At 57.6% G+C, this 13,081-nt stretch overlaps 2 protein-coding genes across 7 annotated transcripts in view; one reads left to right on the top strand and one right to left on the bottom strand.

Annotated features, from left to right (window-relative positions):
• The window catches only part of TSPAN18 (tetraspanin 18), a 203,022-nt gene extending 199,525 nt beyond the window's left edge, over window positions 1-3,497 (top strand). For both annotated transcript variants that reach the window (XM_023215789.2, XM_023215788.3), the window contains one exon: window positions 262-3,497. In XM_023215789.2, the coding sequence (XP_023071557.1) occupies window positions 262-309 (48 nt within the window). In that variant the 3' untranslated portion in view covers window positions 310-3,497. The remainder of the gene's footprint in view (window positions 1-261) is intronic.
• Window positions 3,422-13,081, bottom strand: part of TP53I11 (tumor protein p53 inducible protein 11) — an 18,965-nt gene continuing 9,305 nt past the window's right edge. For 3 of the 5 annotated variants that reach the window (XM_023215791.1, XM_023215790.1, XM_023215792.1), the window contains 7 exons: window positions 10,061-10,135; window positions 9,157-9,316; window positions 8,495-8,553; window positions 8,254-8,302; window positions 7,737-7,833; window positions 6,503-6,604; window positions 3,422-5,962 (listed from right to left, as the gene is read on the bottom strand). In XM_023215791.1, coding sequence (XP_023071559.1) covers window positions 5,829-5,962; window positions 6,503-6,604; window positions 7,737-7,833; window positions 8,254-8,302; window positions 8,495-8,553; window positions 9,157-9,285 — 570 coding nt within the window. In that variant the 5' untranslated portion in view covers window positions 9,286-9,316; window positions 10,061-10,135 and the 3' untranslated portion in view covers window positions 3,422-5,828. Of the gene's footprint in view, window positions 5,963-6,502; window positions 6,605-7,736; window positions 7,834-8,253; window positions 8,303-8,494; window positions 8,554-9,156; window positions 9,322-10,060; window positions 10,136-13,081 lie in introns of those variants that run through there. The other 2 variants (XM_023215793.2, XM_023215794.1) reach the window with 2 other exon arrangements.

Here is a 13,081-nt window from a genome sequence, read left to right as displayed (position 1 = left end):
TGTCAGGGAGCTGGATTTGAACCCAAGACTCGGTTTCTAACGTCTTCCTGGTCCCTGACTCCACCAAATAAAGCCGGGTATGGGCTGGTGAGAAGGGCTGGCCCCAGGGGAATGTCAGGAATCCTTACGGGAGGAGTGTGCTAAGAGGGCAGGCATTCACTCTGCCCCGGAGGCAGATGGCCCTTCCCCTGGAAAGGACCAGGCAGCCCACAAAGGGCCCAGCCTGATAAGCCAGTTCCTGCTTTTTTTCCTTTTTTGCAGCTTTTCGCCATGATCTTCGCCATGTGCCTCTTCCGGGGCATCCAGTAGAGGGTGTGGCCTGAGGCCCGAAGACTCGCCCCACCCACCACTGCCCAGCACCCGATGCCCTCCCCTGCCCCTCCCCGCTGTCCTCTTGGCCCCAGGGGAGAAGATGAGGCCATCAAAGATGGCCAGGAGAAGGGCCAGGGGCATAGAGCTATTTTTTTAACAAAACAAAATGAAGACAAAAGTATGGACTGATGTATCCTCGCCTGGACTCAGGGCAGGTGCCGTGGGCTCTCCACAGAGACCCCAGCGCCTGGCCCAGGATGTAGGCTGCTCTAGAGACCAAAGGAACACCAGGCCCAGTGCCCTTGTTGGTCCAGCCAGACCCTGGGCCCTCTCTCCTCACTGCACCAGGACCTGATGCCAAGAAAGTGAGGATTTAGGCAACGAGGAGGCCAAAGCAAATCTCAGAGAAGTCATCAAAGCCCAGGGGGCCCCACAGAGATTCAGCTGGCACATCCTTGAGGACTCGGAACCCACAGAGCAATCCCTGGTCCACTGGAGGATGGACTGTCCCCTGTTCAGGCCAGGGTCGAGAGTGAGCTGCTGAAACGGCATCCACGAATGGCCCAGCTGGCAGGATCCTTGCATTCCCCATCTGTTGGACCAAATAATCTGAAAGGCCCAGAGAGGGGCAGTGGCCCATCCACAGACACACAGCACAGGCATGACAGTTCTGAAAAGAATCTGAGTTGTCTCCAGGCTGCTGTCACTGCATCCAGGACTCTGTCAGCTCTGCTGCCCACATGCACCCCTGGCCGCAGCATTCCGGTTCCCCCAGACAAGAGAGGGCAAGCCAGCCAGGAACTGCCTCCTCCCTGCTCTACAGCTAAGAAAACATTCCATGACTTCCCACCGCGCCCTCCTGACACCTCCCGACCTCTCTCTCTGAGTCCCCAGGAAAACACACACCTCACATTCCCTTGTCCACACTGCCCACCTCTCCCCACAAGCCACCCCCTTCCCTGTCCTTCCTCAACTCCCCAGCTCCCAGAGTGGAAGAAATCCCCAAGATCATCTGGGTCTCCCTCTCCGCACCCAGAACTGAGGCTTGGATATCTTCTTCGAGATCCTTGCCAAGACTTCTCCACCCTCTTCTTGCATACCTCCAGGGACAGAGAGCTTACTACCTCCCAAGGCAGCCTCCTGCCTTTGGACTGCTCTGACTTTAGCGTCAGCTTAATATACAGAAGAGGTTTCTGTTTTTCTGTGGCTCTGTCCACGGCATCCTGCTTGCCTGCTCTTCTTCCTGGAGTGTTAAGGTCACACATTGACTCCCCTGAGCCCTCTTCTCTCCAGACTAAAGAATCCTGAAGGCATCGAGGCCATTTCTGCTGCAACAAGGTTTCCTGTCTCGTCACTGTTCGCACATTTCTTAGTATTCCCTCTAGGCTTGGGCAGGGAGACTCGCAGATGCACACCCACAAGTACTCAGTTCTCAAACTCTAGATGAGTGTTGGCAACTGGATTGCAAGATGCCCCTACCCTGATAGATCAGGGGTGGCTGCTGGAGGCTGTGCTGGGGATCTGAGGTTTGGTCTGGGCTCAGTGAGAGCTGACGGTGCAATCCTGATGAGTGATGTCTGCCAGCCACTGTAAGTTTGATTAGTGATGTCTGCCATGGGCAGGGATGGAAAGAGCAGTGTGATGTCTGCTCTCTTCTCTCCCCTCTGTCCCTGTTCAGGAAGAGCTCATTCTGTCTCACAAGCCACCAGCACCCTGTATCAGCCTCCAGCCTCCCCTCAGGCTGTCCAGTCACCAGGGACACTCGGAGTCACAGCCTAAAGCCCAGTGTTCCCTGGCCTGTGCTCCTGCCCCCTTCTGAGATGCAGCCAGAAGCTCTGTGCCTGCTGCAAAGATTCAGGTGGACCCTCCTCCAATCTCCTCCTGCTGTGCCCGCCGGTCCTGGCCCTCCCACCAGGTCTCTGAGCTCAGTCTTGCCAAATTCTCCCTTCAACAGCTTGCTCTGGCAGCCCCATAAATGACACCTGAGCTCCATAGAAGCTAAGCTCCTGAGACTCAGGGACCTGCCGCTGGTACCGTGGCCCAGCCTGGGGCCTGGGACCTGCCCCTCTTGAACCACCTACATGCTTAGCCCCAGCTTTTTGGAAGAGGTAAATGGCTGGTCTGAGAATGACAAGCAAAAACAAAAAAACCATGCTGGGAAGGACTGAGGCAAATTGCACAGCTTTATGGCTCTAATCCAGGGGCATCCCAGGCTTCTGGGGCCCATACGAGTCAGAGGGAGAACCCAGGAGAAAGGGCTGGTCACGAAGGGAAATCTGACTAAGGTGGGTTCAAGGGCGGACACAGACTGCTACTCAATGGCTTTCCACAAATGTGCCAAGGAACCCTCAATCAGCCCAGATTCAGTTCCCCAGCCAGCCACTGGCCACCTTCTTAGCCTAGAAAGAGAAGACAGGTGGTTTCTGCTCCTGTTGGCATTCGCCCAGGCTGGTAGCTATTTGCAAGGCTGCCTGAGGCCGTTCCTTGGAGGCAAGGCAAAGAAAGCTCAGCCCTGATCAGGCTTGAGCCTCCCTCCAGAGCACAGGGAGGAACAGGGTTCAGCTGGCTTGGTCCAGATACAACCCACAGCAGGTTCTGGTAGTGGCTGGGGGTAGGGGTGGGCAGGGATACCTCTTCGTATACAACAGCTCACAACAGAGACTTCCTCGGACCCTGCTAACAGGGCAAGGAACAAGACTACACCGCTCATCACAAACCCTGCCTGTACTGAAAGCCACTTTCCTGCTCTGAAGCTACTGCCTCTTAGAGAAAAGGAGTATCTCTTTATGGGCTAGGGGTGAGGGCTCCTCCCCAGGGTCTCTGTTAATTTCTAGCCTTGGTGCTCAGGCCTGTCCGCAGCCTCCCTTGTCCATCTCTCTATCCGTGTTTGAGGGGCCCAGACAGGATCCCCCAAACCAGCCGAGGCCCCAGCACCCCCATCTCCCCAGAAGCCCCCTCCTCCCTCGTATGTTGAAAGTCTATTTTAAAAACTGTCTACGTTCCTTGCCGTAGATTGCAGAGCTAATTTATCACGTTTCTCTCCTGTGAGACCCCGTTTTATATGATACAGCCAGAGGAAGTTTTGTAATATAAAACAGGACGCCCACACTGATGGTTTTGCACTGGTTTTTGTGACTGTTTCTTACAAAAAGAAAAAGGAACAAAGAATAAATAGTGACCGTGAAGAAAGGTGGTCTTGATTTGGGGGTGGGGATAGACTGGGGTGAGACGGAAGCTTGACAAGAGGCTGCTGATAGCTGGAGGGAGCTGGGAAAAGAGGTGTTCCAGGTCACCCCGAACGGAGCAGAGTGCGGGGCCCACGCTAAGCTTTCCTCGCTGGACTTCAGGGCCCCTCTGCCACTGCCTCCTTCCCAACTGTACGTCCTCCTTGCCTTAGAGTCCCCCTGCCCCCGAGGCTGTACGTCTGTCTTCCAGGTCTTATCTGACCTGCAGTCCCCTCCCTCACCCTCTCCCCCAGGCTCCACTACAATTAGGTCTAACCAAGCCACCCGGTATTTTGTGAGCACAGCTCTGTACCAGAGCCTGGCCAGCCCCATGGAGTAAGGCCACGCCACCCTCCCATCCCACGGTTGAGTGTGGAAGACTGGATGTCCCAGGGCCAGCAGACGCCCAACGCGCAGCCTCATTCCCCAGGTGGAATGCACCTGCAGTTATGGGAGGACAAAGCAACCGTCCCTATTAGAGGACTAGGCCTGGCTCAGATGGGGGACTGAGGCTTCGGCCTGAGGGCACTGCCCGCTGGCGGCACCACCGGCGGGAGGCAGTAGTGGCTCGTGGCCAGACCAGGGCTTGGCAGCAGGGAGGCAGCTCTTCAGGGAGAGGCACAGGCTTAGGTAGCGAGAGAGATGCCAGGAGAGGGGCCCTTCCTCAGGCTCCAGCCTCCCATTCTGCTCGGCCACGTTTACCAAGCAGAGCCTCGGGGCATCCACTGTAACCACGGTGGTGCCACTGCTCTGCTGGGTACAGGCCATGGTGCTGTATCTGGGCGCAGGGACAGCCAGGCACAGAGTGGACGGGGGTGAGGACCCCCGGCAGGGGCCCACCTGGCAGCAGCCAGAGCTGGCCGTACATATAGACACCCTCCAGCCATTCCGGCTCTCCGCCAGGATGGGAAGCGAGTCTGGGGCCTGGGGCTGCTTCTCTCCCTACACCTGTCCCCAGGGCTGGGGCCTGCCACTTCCCACGTGTGTGCCGGCGTGCTGGCAGGAGGGACAGGGTTGGGATCAGGGACTAATGGGGGGTGGATACAGCACAGGCTGGTGGGCCCGCAGGGAGAGGCAGGGTGGGCGCTGTTCAGCCCCAAGACAGCCAGTTGTCAGCCTTTGCCAGGGTGCCAGGTGGGGGAGACAAGGGGAGGCGGCCTGCTGAAATGTTTCTACTTATTTCCTGTGCTGAGTTTGAGGGCCACCCAGTCCCACTCAGCCAGACCCTGGAGGCAGCCAGGGTTGCAGGTGTTGGGGACGGCTCACCGGGAAGCAGGGAGGAGTGGGCGACAGGCTGAACCCAGTGGCCATCAGGCCTTGGGGGACATTCCAGGGCGAGGGAGCGCTGTGGCTTTCCTTCTGTTCCTCCTCTCCCAGCCCCGCCACTTACAATGGTCTCCACTGGGGGCTGTGTCCGTGCGGCCTGTGGGTGCAGCTGCTGGCTGCCTCTGAACTCAGGCTGGTTGCAGGGAGGGGGCTCCCGGGGGACTCCGGGGTCCTGGGGTAGACAGAGTGCCCTAGAGCAAGGTCCCAGGAGAGCTCATCGCGCCAGGCCAGGAGAGTGGGGACAGGGCTTCTAGCTGTGTGTGGCCCATCCTCGAAGAACGGCTGAAAGGGAGGTGCCATCTCAGACAGCACACCCTGCCTGCGTGCCCTCGGCTGGGCTGTGAAGGTGCCCGTGTGTGTGTGTGTGTGTGAGTGTGTGTGTGATGTGTATGTGTTTGCTCACATCGTGGGGGTGTGTTGCGTGTCTGTGTGTGTGTTCAGGGGGTGCGTGTGGAGAGGGCCAGACTGGGGAGGAGGGTACAGGGTTTTCCAGGGTTAGAGGGAAGCCAAGTTTAGCTGCTTGGGCGCTAGGTTGGCTGGGGGTGTGGGGAGAAGGATGGGGGGTGGTCACAGCCTCTCTCAAAAGCAAGAAGGGCTTCCTGGCAGAAGAGGCTGGACCCTCGACTTAGCCCACTACCCTCATGACTCCAGCTTGACTTTAGTCAGTGTCTGTTGAGGGGGTCTGGAGGCCAAGAGACCCAAGGAAAGGAGGTATTACTGTGAGGGTGAAGAATAGGGCAGCAGAGGCCCTGTCTCTCCCCAAACCAGCATGTCAAGCCTGAAAGCCCAGGAGATCACAGCACGCGGGGTGCCCAGGAGGAAAGGAAGGCCCCCCACCCCCTGCCTCCCTGGGGCAGGGCTGGGGCAGGGCAGGGGACCCTCCTGCCTTCCAGGAGCCAGAGGGAAGCCGAGGCCCCAGCGCCACTCTGCCCTGGGCATGGGCAGGGCCCCAGGCCCAGCGGGCAGCTAGGCCTTCTTGGGTCTTCGGCCGACTTGGTAATAGTAGTAAATGCTGATGGCGACAAAAAGGAGGCGGCTGACCAGGAGCAGCAGAATCCCCAGGGACATGAGGCCCGTCTCAGCTAGCGTGGCAGTGACCACTGTGGGAGAGAGGCCGGCAAGGCCACAGGGTCAGAGGAGGGGATGTGTGCTGGGGCCGCCCCCCAGCCTGGAGCGCTGGTGTGGCCGTCTCCCTAACTTTGCTCTGAGCCCAGGATCCTCCCAGGTGGGAAGCACAGGACCTGCCCCCTGCCCCTGCCAACCCCACAGATGTTTCTGCTCTGATGTCTCCCATGTGACAGGAACCGGGACACAGCAGGTGGGCAAAATTGAGTGCACGTTATTACACAGGTGCTGGGTCCAGTGGGCAGCGGGCACGGGGGGCTGCAGATGCATGTGTGTGCAAGGCCATAGACAGAAGTGTGTGGATTTGGGAAGCTACAGGCATGTGTGTCAGGCATGTGTGCACAGGTGTGCAGGCACACACGTAAACACAGCCAGGTGAGTCCTTATCCCTCTCTCCCCTCACTAGGCCCCCACAGACAGGCTTTCATCACCTCCCACACACCCAAGTGGCTACAGCAGGCAGGTCAGGGGCGAAGCTGCCCATCAGCCTCTCTCACTGCCCACCCAGGACTCACCCAAGAACTGGACCCCGAAGTAGCAGGCTTCGGTGAGCAGGGTCCATCGAATGATGACCTTCTCAGCCGTGTAGAGAGCATTCCACATGATCAGGGAGATGCCTGGGGCAGGGGACGAAGAGGGGCTGGGGGCGGGACCGCTGACCCCCTCCCAGCAGGGCAGGAGGCTCCTCCTTCCTCCGGCCACCGCTGCAAGACAGCCGGGGTCCTGGACTCCACGCCTCCGCCCCATTCACACTCCTCAAATCAAGGCTGTCCCTGATCCTGTCCCCTCCAGACTCAATGCCGCTGCTTCAGCCTGCCCCTGTCATTCCAAGGCCCTGTGCGACACTGGGCGAGTCACTTCCCCACGTTGAGACTCGATCTCTTTATAAAGGGGGAGGGCTGAGCTCCTGGCCCCTGCCCACGTCTGGTTCTGTCAGGAGGATGCTGTGTTGATGGAATCCAAGAGTTAATGGGTTACCTGGTCCTATAATCGGGTTTTCTTTCACACGGACTCCCAGACAGAAAACCTGAGCCCATTAAAAACTCACTCTAAGGAACTCCCCGGGGGGAGGGGGGGATGAACCTACTTTTCAGTGGAAGAACCACTGACTTGGCCTCTAGCAGGCCCCGCCCACCCAGTGTCTGCTGGTACCAGACATGCCACTGGGTGTGTATTTATTTTATTCCAACAACCCTAACTCTAGAGGAGCTGAGCCTTTATTCTGTAGGCAATAGGGAGCCATGGAATATTTTTAGAAAGGGAAGCATATTACCTATGCTGAGCTTTAAAAACTATAATTCCAAATCCTAACATGTGCATCTCAGGTTAGAGAGGAAACACAAGTGGTCCAAACAGAAGTGGCCCTGGGGATAAAACAGGGTGGGTGCGAGGGGTTTTGCAGACACTGAATTGATCTGCCTCTCCTCTAGGCTGTGACGTCCTAGAGGGCTGGGCCTGGGCCTCCTCCATCTCTGTACTACAATGCCCAGGGCAGTGCATACACTTAGAAGTGCTCCCTGCAGAAGCTGGCAACCGCAAGTTCCAACCCACTGGGTATATTCCACCAATGGCCACAAGATGGCAGCACATCCCCAGCAGAGACATTCATCAGAGGCCAGGGTGTGGGCTGCAGCATCTGCCCGAAGAAAGGAAGGGGTGGCCAGGCACGGACCCCCATGCTCTCCTCAGCCCCGCTGGGTCTCCCAGCTGCCCGTCGCCTCCCCCAGGCCCCGCCCCAGCAGTACTCACTGAGGAGGGCACCGCCGTAGAGGCGGATGGGGGTCTTGCTGGTCACCTGGGCTCCATCAAAGACCGCATCATAGAGCTGGTCAGGGAAGGCAAGCGCCTGCGGGCAGCGACAGGGGCTTAGAGGTCCCGCTTGGGAGACGGTGGGGGGTGACAGCTGACACCTCCCACGGATGCCTTCCTTCCCCCCAGGGGCAGGATCAGCATCCTTGGGGGCAGTCCAGCCTCTGGACCTGATTGTCCCCACCTGCCCCCATGCCGGGACAGAAAACTCCAGGGTTCCTGGGACAAGAAGTCAGGCCACAAACCATGGGATCTAGTGTGCTCCTGGACAGAGCACAGGTGTGGCAGTGTAGGAGTCAGGCTCTCGGAGGCAGCCCGAGAACCGGCAGTCCGAGAGCCTGACAGATGGGCCCTGCATGAGGGGCCAGGATGGAGGAGGTACCCCCGGTGAGCAGCTGGAGAAGGGCTGGGGCAGCCATACGGGGCCAGATCTCAGGGGCCGGGGGTGGGGGCTCACCATGATGGCAATGCCAGAGAAGAGCACAGCAGAGACGAACTGCCAGACCCTGGGAGGCGTGGAGAGAAGGTCACAGCCCTGCCCCAGGGGACCCTCCCTCTCCAGCCCAGATCCCCAGGGATGGCAGGTTTGGGGGAGGTAATGAGACAGTATCCAGAGACCAGGCCAAATGAGGTGGGGTCTTGTGCATTCTGCTCTCCTCAACCCCTCCCCTCCCCCAAAAAGTCAGGTAAATGCTCACCTGAGCCCCAAAGGCTCCCGAACAGTAAACTTGATTTCATTGCCCAAGACCTGGCTGATCTGTGGACAGACAGGGTCAGAGGCAACCAGGGTGAGGGCAGTTCTCAGCGCCCCCACTCACTCATCCTCCCAAGTCCTGCACACCCAGAGACCCCACCTGGGCACCTCAGCTTGGCCAAAGGGTCCCCCAGGTGGGGAGGGTCACATGAGGCCACCCCCTCTCCTGCTTCCCCTTGACACTAGGGTTTAAAAGAAGCTGAAAATATGATGGTGACATATGAAAGCTCAGGGCTCTGCCAAACGCAGACTTGAAGCCTGGTACTGCCACTTACCAATGTGGCCGTGGGCAGGTTGCCTAACCTCTCTGAGCCTTCGTTTCCTCATCTATAAAATGGGTTAATAATTTTACAGTATCTGCATCTTCTAGTGCCAACAAGAAGATTTAAATAATGCTTGTAAAGGAATTGCTGGAAAACCAGGCATGTAATAGGCGCTTAATTCTAACCATCTCGTTATTCCCCTGGCACTGCCGTTACATTTCTAGGAACATCAGCTAAGTCCTAGAACTCCTGCGGCTCCCTGGGCCTCGGCTAACCTTCTCCCCTATGGTGGGTCAGCCTGGCCTCCCCAGTTGGTGCCGGAGGCCCCTGCTCTGCACCCCACCTTGGAGCGATGCACCTCCCCGTCGTCATCCTCCCCGCCCACGCCGAGGATCTTGCGGGTCTTCAGGCGGCTCACGAGGTCCGTCTGGCTGTGCTTCTTCATCAGAGGCGGGGGCTGCTTGGCCGCCATCTTCTCCTCCAGCCCGGCCTCTGCAGAAGGGCTGAGGGGAGACACCGGTCTCTTGCCAGAGTTCCTCCCCAGCTTCCAGACTCTAGGGGAAGGGGCCTGACATAGGGGAAGGCCACACCCCACGCCAGGCCTGCTGAGGCCTCCCCACGAGCCCAGGGCAGCAAGGGGAGCACAGCTGGCTTCCTTGTCAAACAGCTGAGGCGACGCTCTCCAGGCCCCTGAGGCTCTGGGAGCCGGTCTGCTCAGGGGACACAGCCCACGCCATCTGACAGGCTGCGTGGTGCCTTAGAGCCAGCCCTGGAGGCGTAGGGCCCAGGAGAGGGCATTTGGGCCTGGATGGCGGCCACATCCAAGCTTCCTGAAGGGGTGGGGAGGAAAGAAGCTGGGATTCATGAGGGCAAACAAGGCTTAGAAGACGGGAGGGTCTGTCTGAGCCTGGGCAGGGACTTCTAAGTTCTGGGGTCTGGGTCCCCACCAAACTTCTGCCCAATCCTGTAGGCCAGTGAGCCCCTCTCCCGTCTCCCTGCCACCCCCCTTCAAACCTGCCAGGACCGAAGAAGGGGATGGGGTGCCCTCATACCCAGGAGAGCCAGAGAAGGCTGCCAGGGGTGTTGGCAGGGACGCTGAGGTGGTCTAGGTTCCCTACTCAGGCTTTGCCCTCCCGGCCATCAGCCCCACACCAGCCCCTCCTGGTACCCCAGGTCTGCCCATGGTCCTCCCCAGTCCCCCACTCCCCACCCCCAGCAACATCTTGAGTCAGGCTGGGAGCACCTACTATGTGCCAGCCCCTCCGCTGGACGACAGAGATGCAGAGAAGCTGAGTGCCCGTCGCGTCCTCAGTCAGTCAAATCTATGCAGAGGAGACAGAAGTGTAAACGGGGTAAGGTGAAGCCTCAGAGGCCGGCTCCGGGGTGGCCCTGGTTTATTTAATCACAGCTGCCCTTCAAGATGGGTGCTACTGATGGACACACTGTGAATGAGGAAACCAAGCTCCCGGGGTTTCAGTGCCAACCAGGGTGAATAACAGTGTGCCACTCCCCACCTCGGGACGCTTCCAGCATCTCATTCCCACTTGCACCCACCCTCCGGCAAAGGCAGAAAAGCCATCCCCATCTACAGACAGGCTCAGAGGCCACTGGGCTCTCCACCAGGGGACCCTGCTGTCTCAGTGTTCTGTGGCCCCAGGCAAATCTCACCCTCCAGCCCCAGCCAGGGCTGCCAGAGGCAGACTGCGGAGATGTCCCCAGGTCACCTCCCATTTTCGAGCCTCCTGGTGTCTTAAAATAAAGCACCCGAACAAACATCAGAACACAGTATCAAACTGTGGGGTATGTGGCTGTAGACCAGATCAACTAGGCAGGCAGTATACCATGTCGCATTGGGGGAAAAAACTGCGAAAGTTGATATTGGCGGTCTTTAGTGAGTGTGATGTCATTTCTAGGCCAAACTACCCTCCTACGCCCCCTGGCTTTAGTTCCTCATCCACAAAAGGGAGTGGATACGCCTTTCCCCTCCCCACACACAGGCCCCATGGTGATAGGAGACAGTGGCGGGTGGTAACTGTGACGGCAGTCCCACGCCTGGCACACAGAGACTCTGGATTAACGCTTCGGTGTATGCCAGCCATCAGGACAGGAGGCCAACCCCACCCTGCCAGGGAAGCCAGAGCTTAACCTTTCATCACCCAGCTCCTGGAGGGCCCAGGATGCTATCCCAACACCTCAGCTGCTAGCCACCACCTTCTGGTGAACCCAGATAGAAGCTACAATTAGCCACATCCCTCCTGCGGCCAGGCGAGGCTGCCCTGAAAGTCACTAAGCTACTGGTGAGAACCGGGTCCGTCACCTGTTCCTCAGCCAAGGATGTTGCCTGGCTCATGCCCTTCCTCTTCCAGCCTCCCCGTGGCCTTTTATCTTTTAATACATACAGCAAAATAGACGGGCTTTAGTTGTGCAGTTATTTGAATTTTAGCACACAGATAGATTTTTGGAGCCACCAGCTCCAGATCAAGATAACGGGCAGTTCCATCACCCCAAAAACTCCCTGGCACTGTCCTGGCCACACCCTCCCCTCATTCCTCCACCCTGGCAACCACTGATCTATTCTCTGACACTATAGCTTTTGTGTTTTCAAATATGCTAGGTAAGTGGAATGATAAAGCATAGAACCTTTTGAGGCTGGCTCCTGTCATTGAGCAGAATGCCTTTGAGATTCCTTCAAGTCACTGTGTGTATCAGGAGTCCACTCCTTTTTACTGGAGTGCAGTATTCCCTGGGGTACATGTAGCAGCTTGTTTATCCATTTGGTCATTGAAGGCCATGTGGCTTGTTTCCAGTTGTTGATGATTATGAATAGAGCTGCTAAAAACCCGCGTTTCTGTGGGACCGTAAGTTTTTATTTCTCTATGGTAAATACCAGGAGTGGGACTGCTGAGCAGTGTGGTACATCCCTGTTAGACTTTCAGAGAAAGCATCAGACTTTCCCAGAGCAGCCATGTCGCCATGTCACTGCGTGTCCCTGGCAATGCAGGAGTGTTCCAGTTCCTCCACATCCTCGCCAACACTCGGCAAGGTCGGTCTTTATTTCAGCCCTTCTACGAGCTCCTCCTGGCTGGTTAACCCCTCTCCCAGGCCAGATGTGCTGCCTCCCTCAGTCCTGCCTTACCCCTTACTGCTGTGTGGCCTTGTGCTCTGAGTCTCAGTTTCCCCATCTGTGAAGTGAAGCCGTCATTCCCACCTCCTAGGGAGACCAGGGCAATAAGACAAGCTCAGAGCACTCAGCAAAACCCCTGCACATTTGCACGAGGAAACTGCATTTAGTGAGGTCTGCTGTGAGCAAGGTACACGGCTGGTGGGACAGGCCCCCATCCTGAAAGAGCTCCCAGCCTGGCGGGGGCGTGGAGGGGGCACTGATCTGCTAGCCACTGATTAAAGGGAGTTACTTTTCCTCTCTGAGCTCTGGGGTCCTCATCTGTGAAGTGAAAGCAGCCAGCTTCACTTTTCCCCTGGAGCTGGCCTCAGGAGAAACAAAATAATGGACAGACAGTGCTTTAGAAAGAGCCAGCTCACTGCTCAAGCCAGAAGGCCTAATGGGTTAGTGCTTAACTGCTGAGGTCGCTCCCTGGATTTGAATCCCAGATCCATCAGTGCCTGGCTGTGTGCCTGTGGGCAGGTCAGTCACTTACCCTCTACGTGCCTCAGTCTTCCCATGTGTAGTTGGGAAAATAAGGTGTCCTATCTTGTAGAGACACCGTGAGAATAAAAGATGTAATCTCCATGAAGCCATGGGGAAGTGCCCGGCTCACAGCAAGTCCTCAATGAAGATGGGCAATTGTTAGACACAGACACTCCCACCCTCCCCAGGCCTCCCATGTGGCAGTGGCACTGGGATGGAGGCCATGGAGGATCGGGAAATGGGCCTAACTAGCACTTCTTAACTTCTCCGCCCCACTGGGTAAAGTCCCAGATCTCAGTCCCAGGGCACAAGGCTGGCGCTCAGCCACTGCCCACCAGGCCCAGGCTGTGTCCACAACCCACCTCCGAGGGGCAGAAGCTTCCAGGCATTGGATGAACTGCTTTCCTCTGCCTGCTGACCCCTCTCCACCAACACACACACATACACACCACACACCACACACACACCACACACACAACACACACACCGCACACACACAACACACACACCGCACACACACACCACACACACACTACACACACCACACACCATACACACACACACCACACACATACACACACCACACACTACACACACACAACCACACACCACACATGTACCA

Source organism: Piliocolobus tephrosceles, chromosome 13 (assembly GCF_002776525.5).
Source record: "Piliocolobus tephrosceles isolate RC106 chromosome 13, ASM277652v3, whole genome shotgun sequence".
In the NCBI taxonomy this organism is placed as follows: Eukaryota; Metazoa; Chordata; class Mammalia; order Primates; family Cercopithecidae; genus Piliocolobus; species Piliocolobus tephrosceles.
Note: the sequence above shows the minus strand (reverse complement) of the source record. Positions and strands in the feature narration are given on the sequence as shown.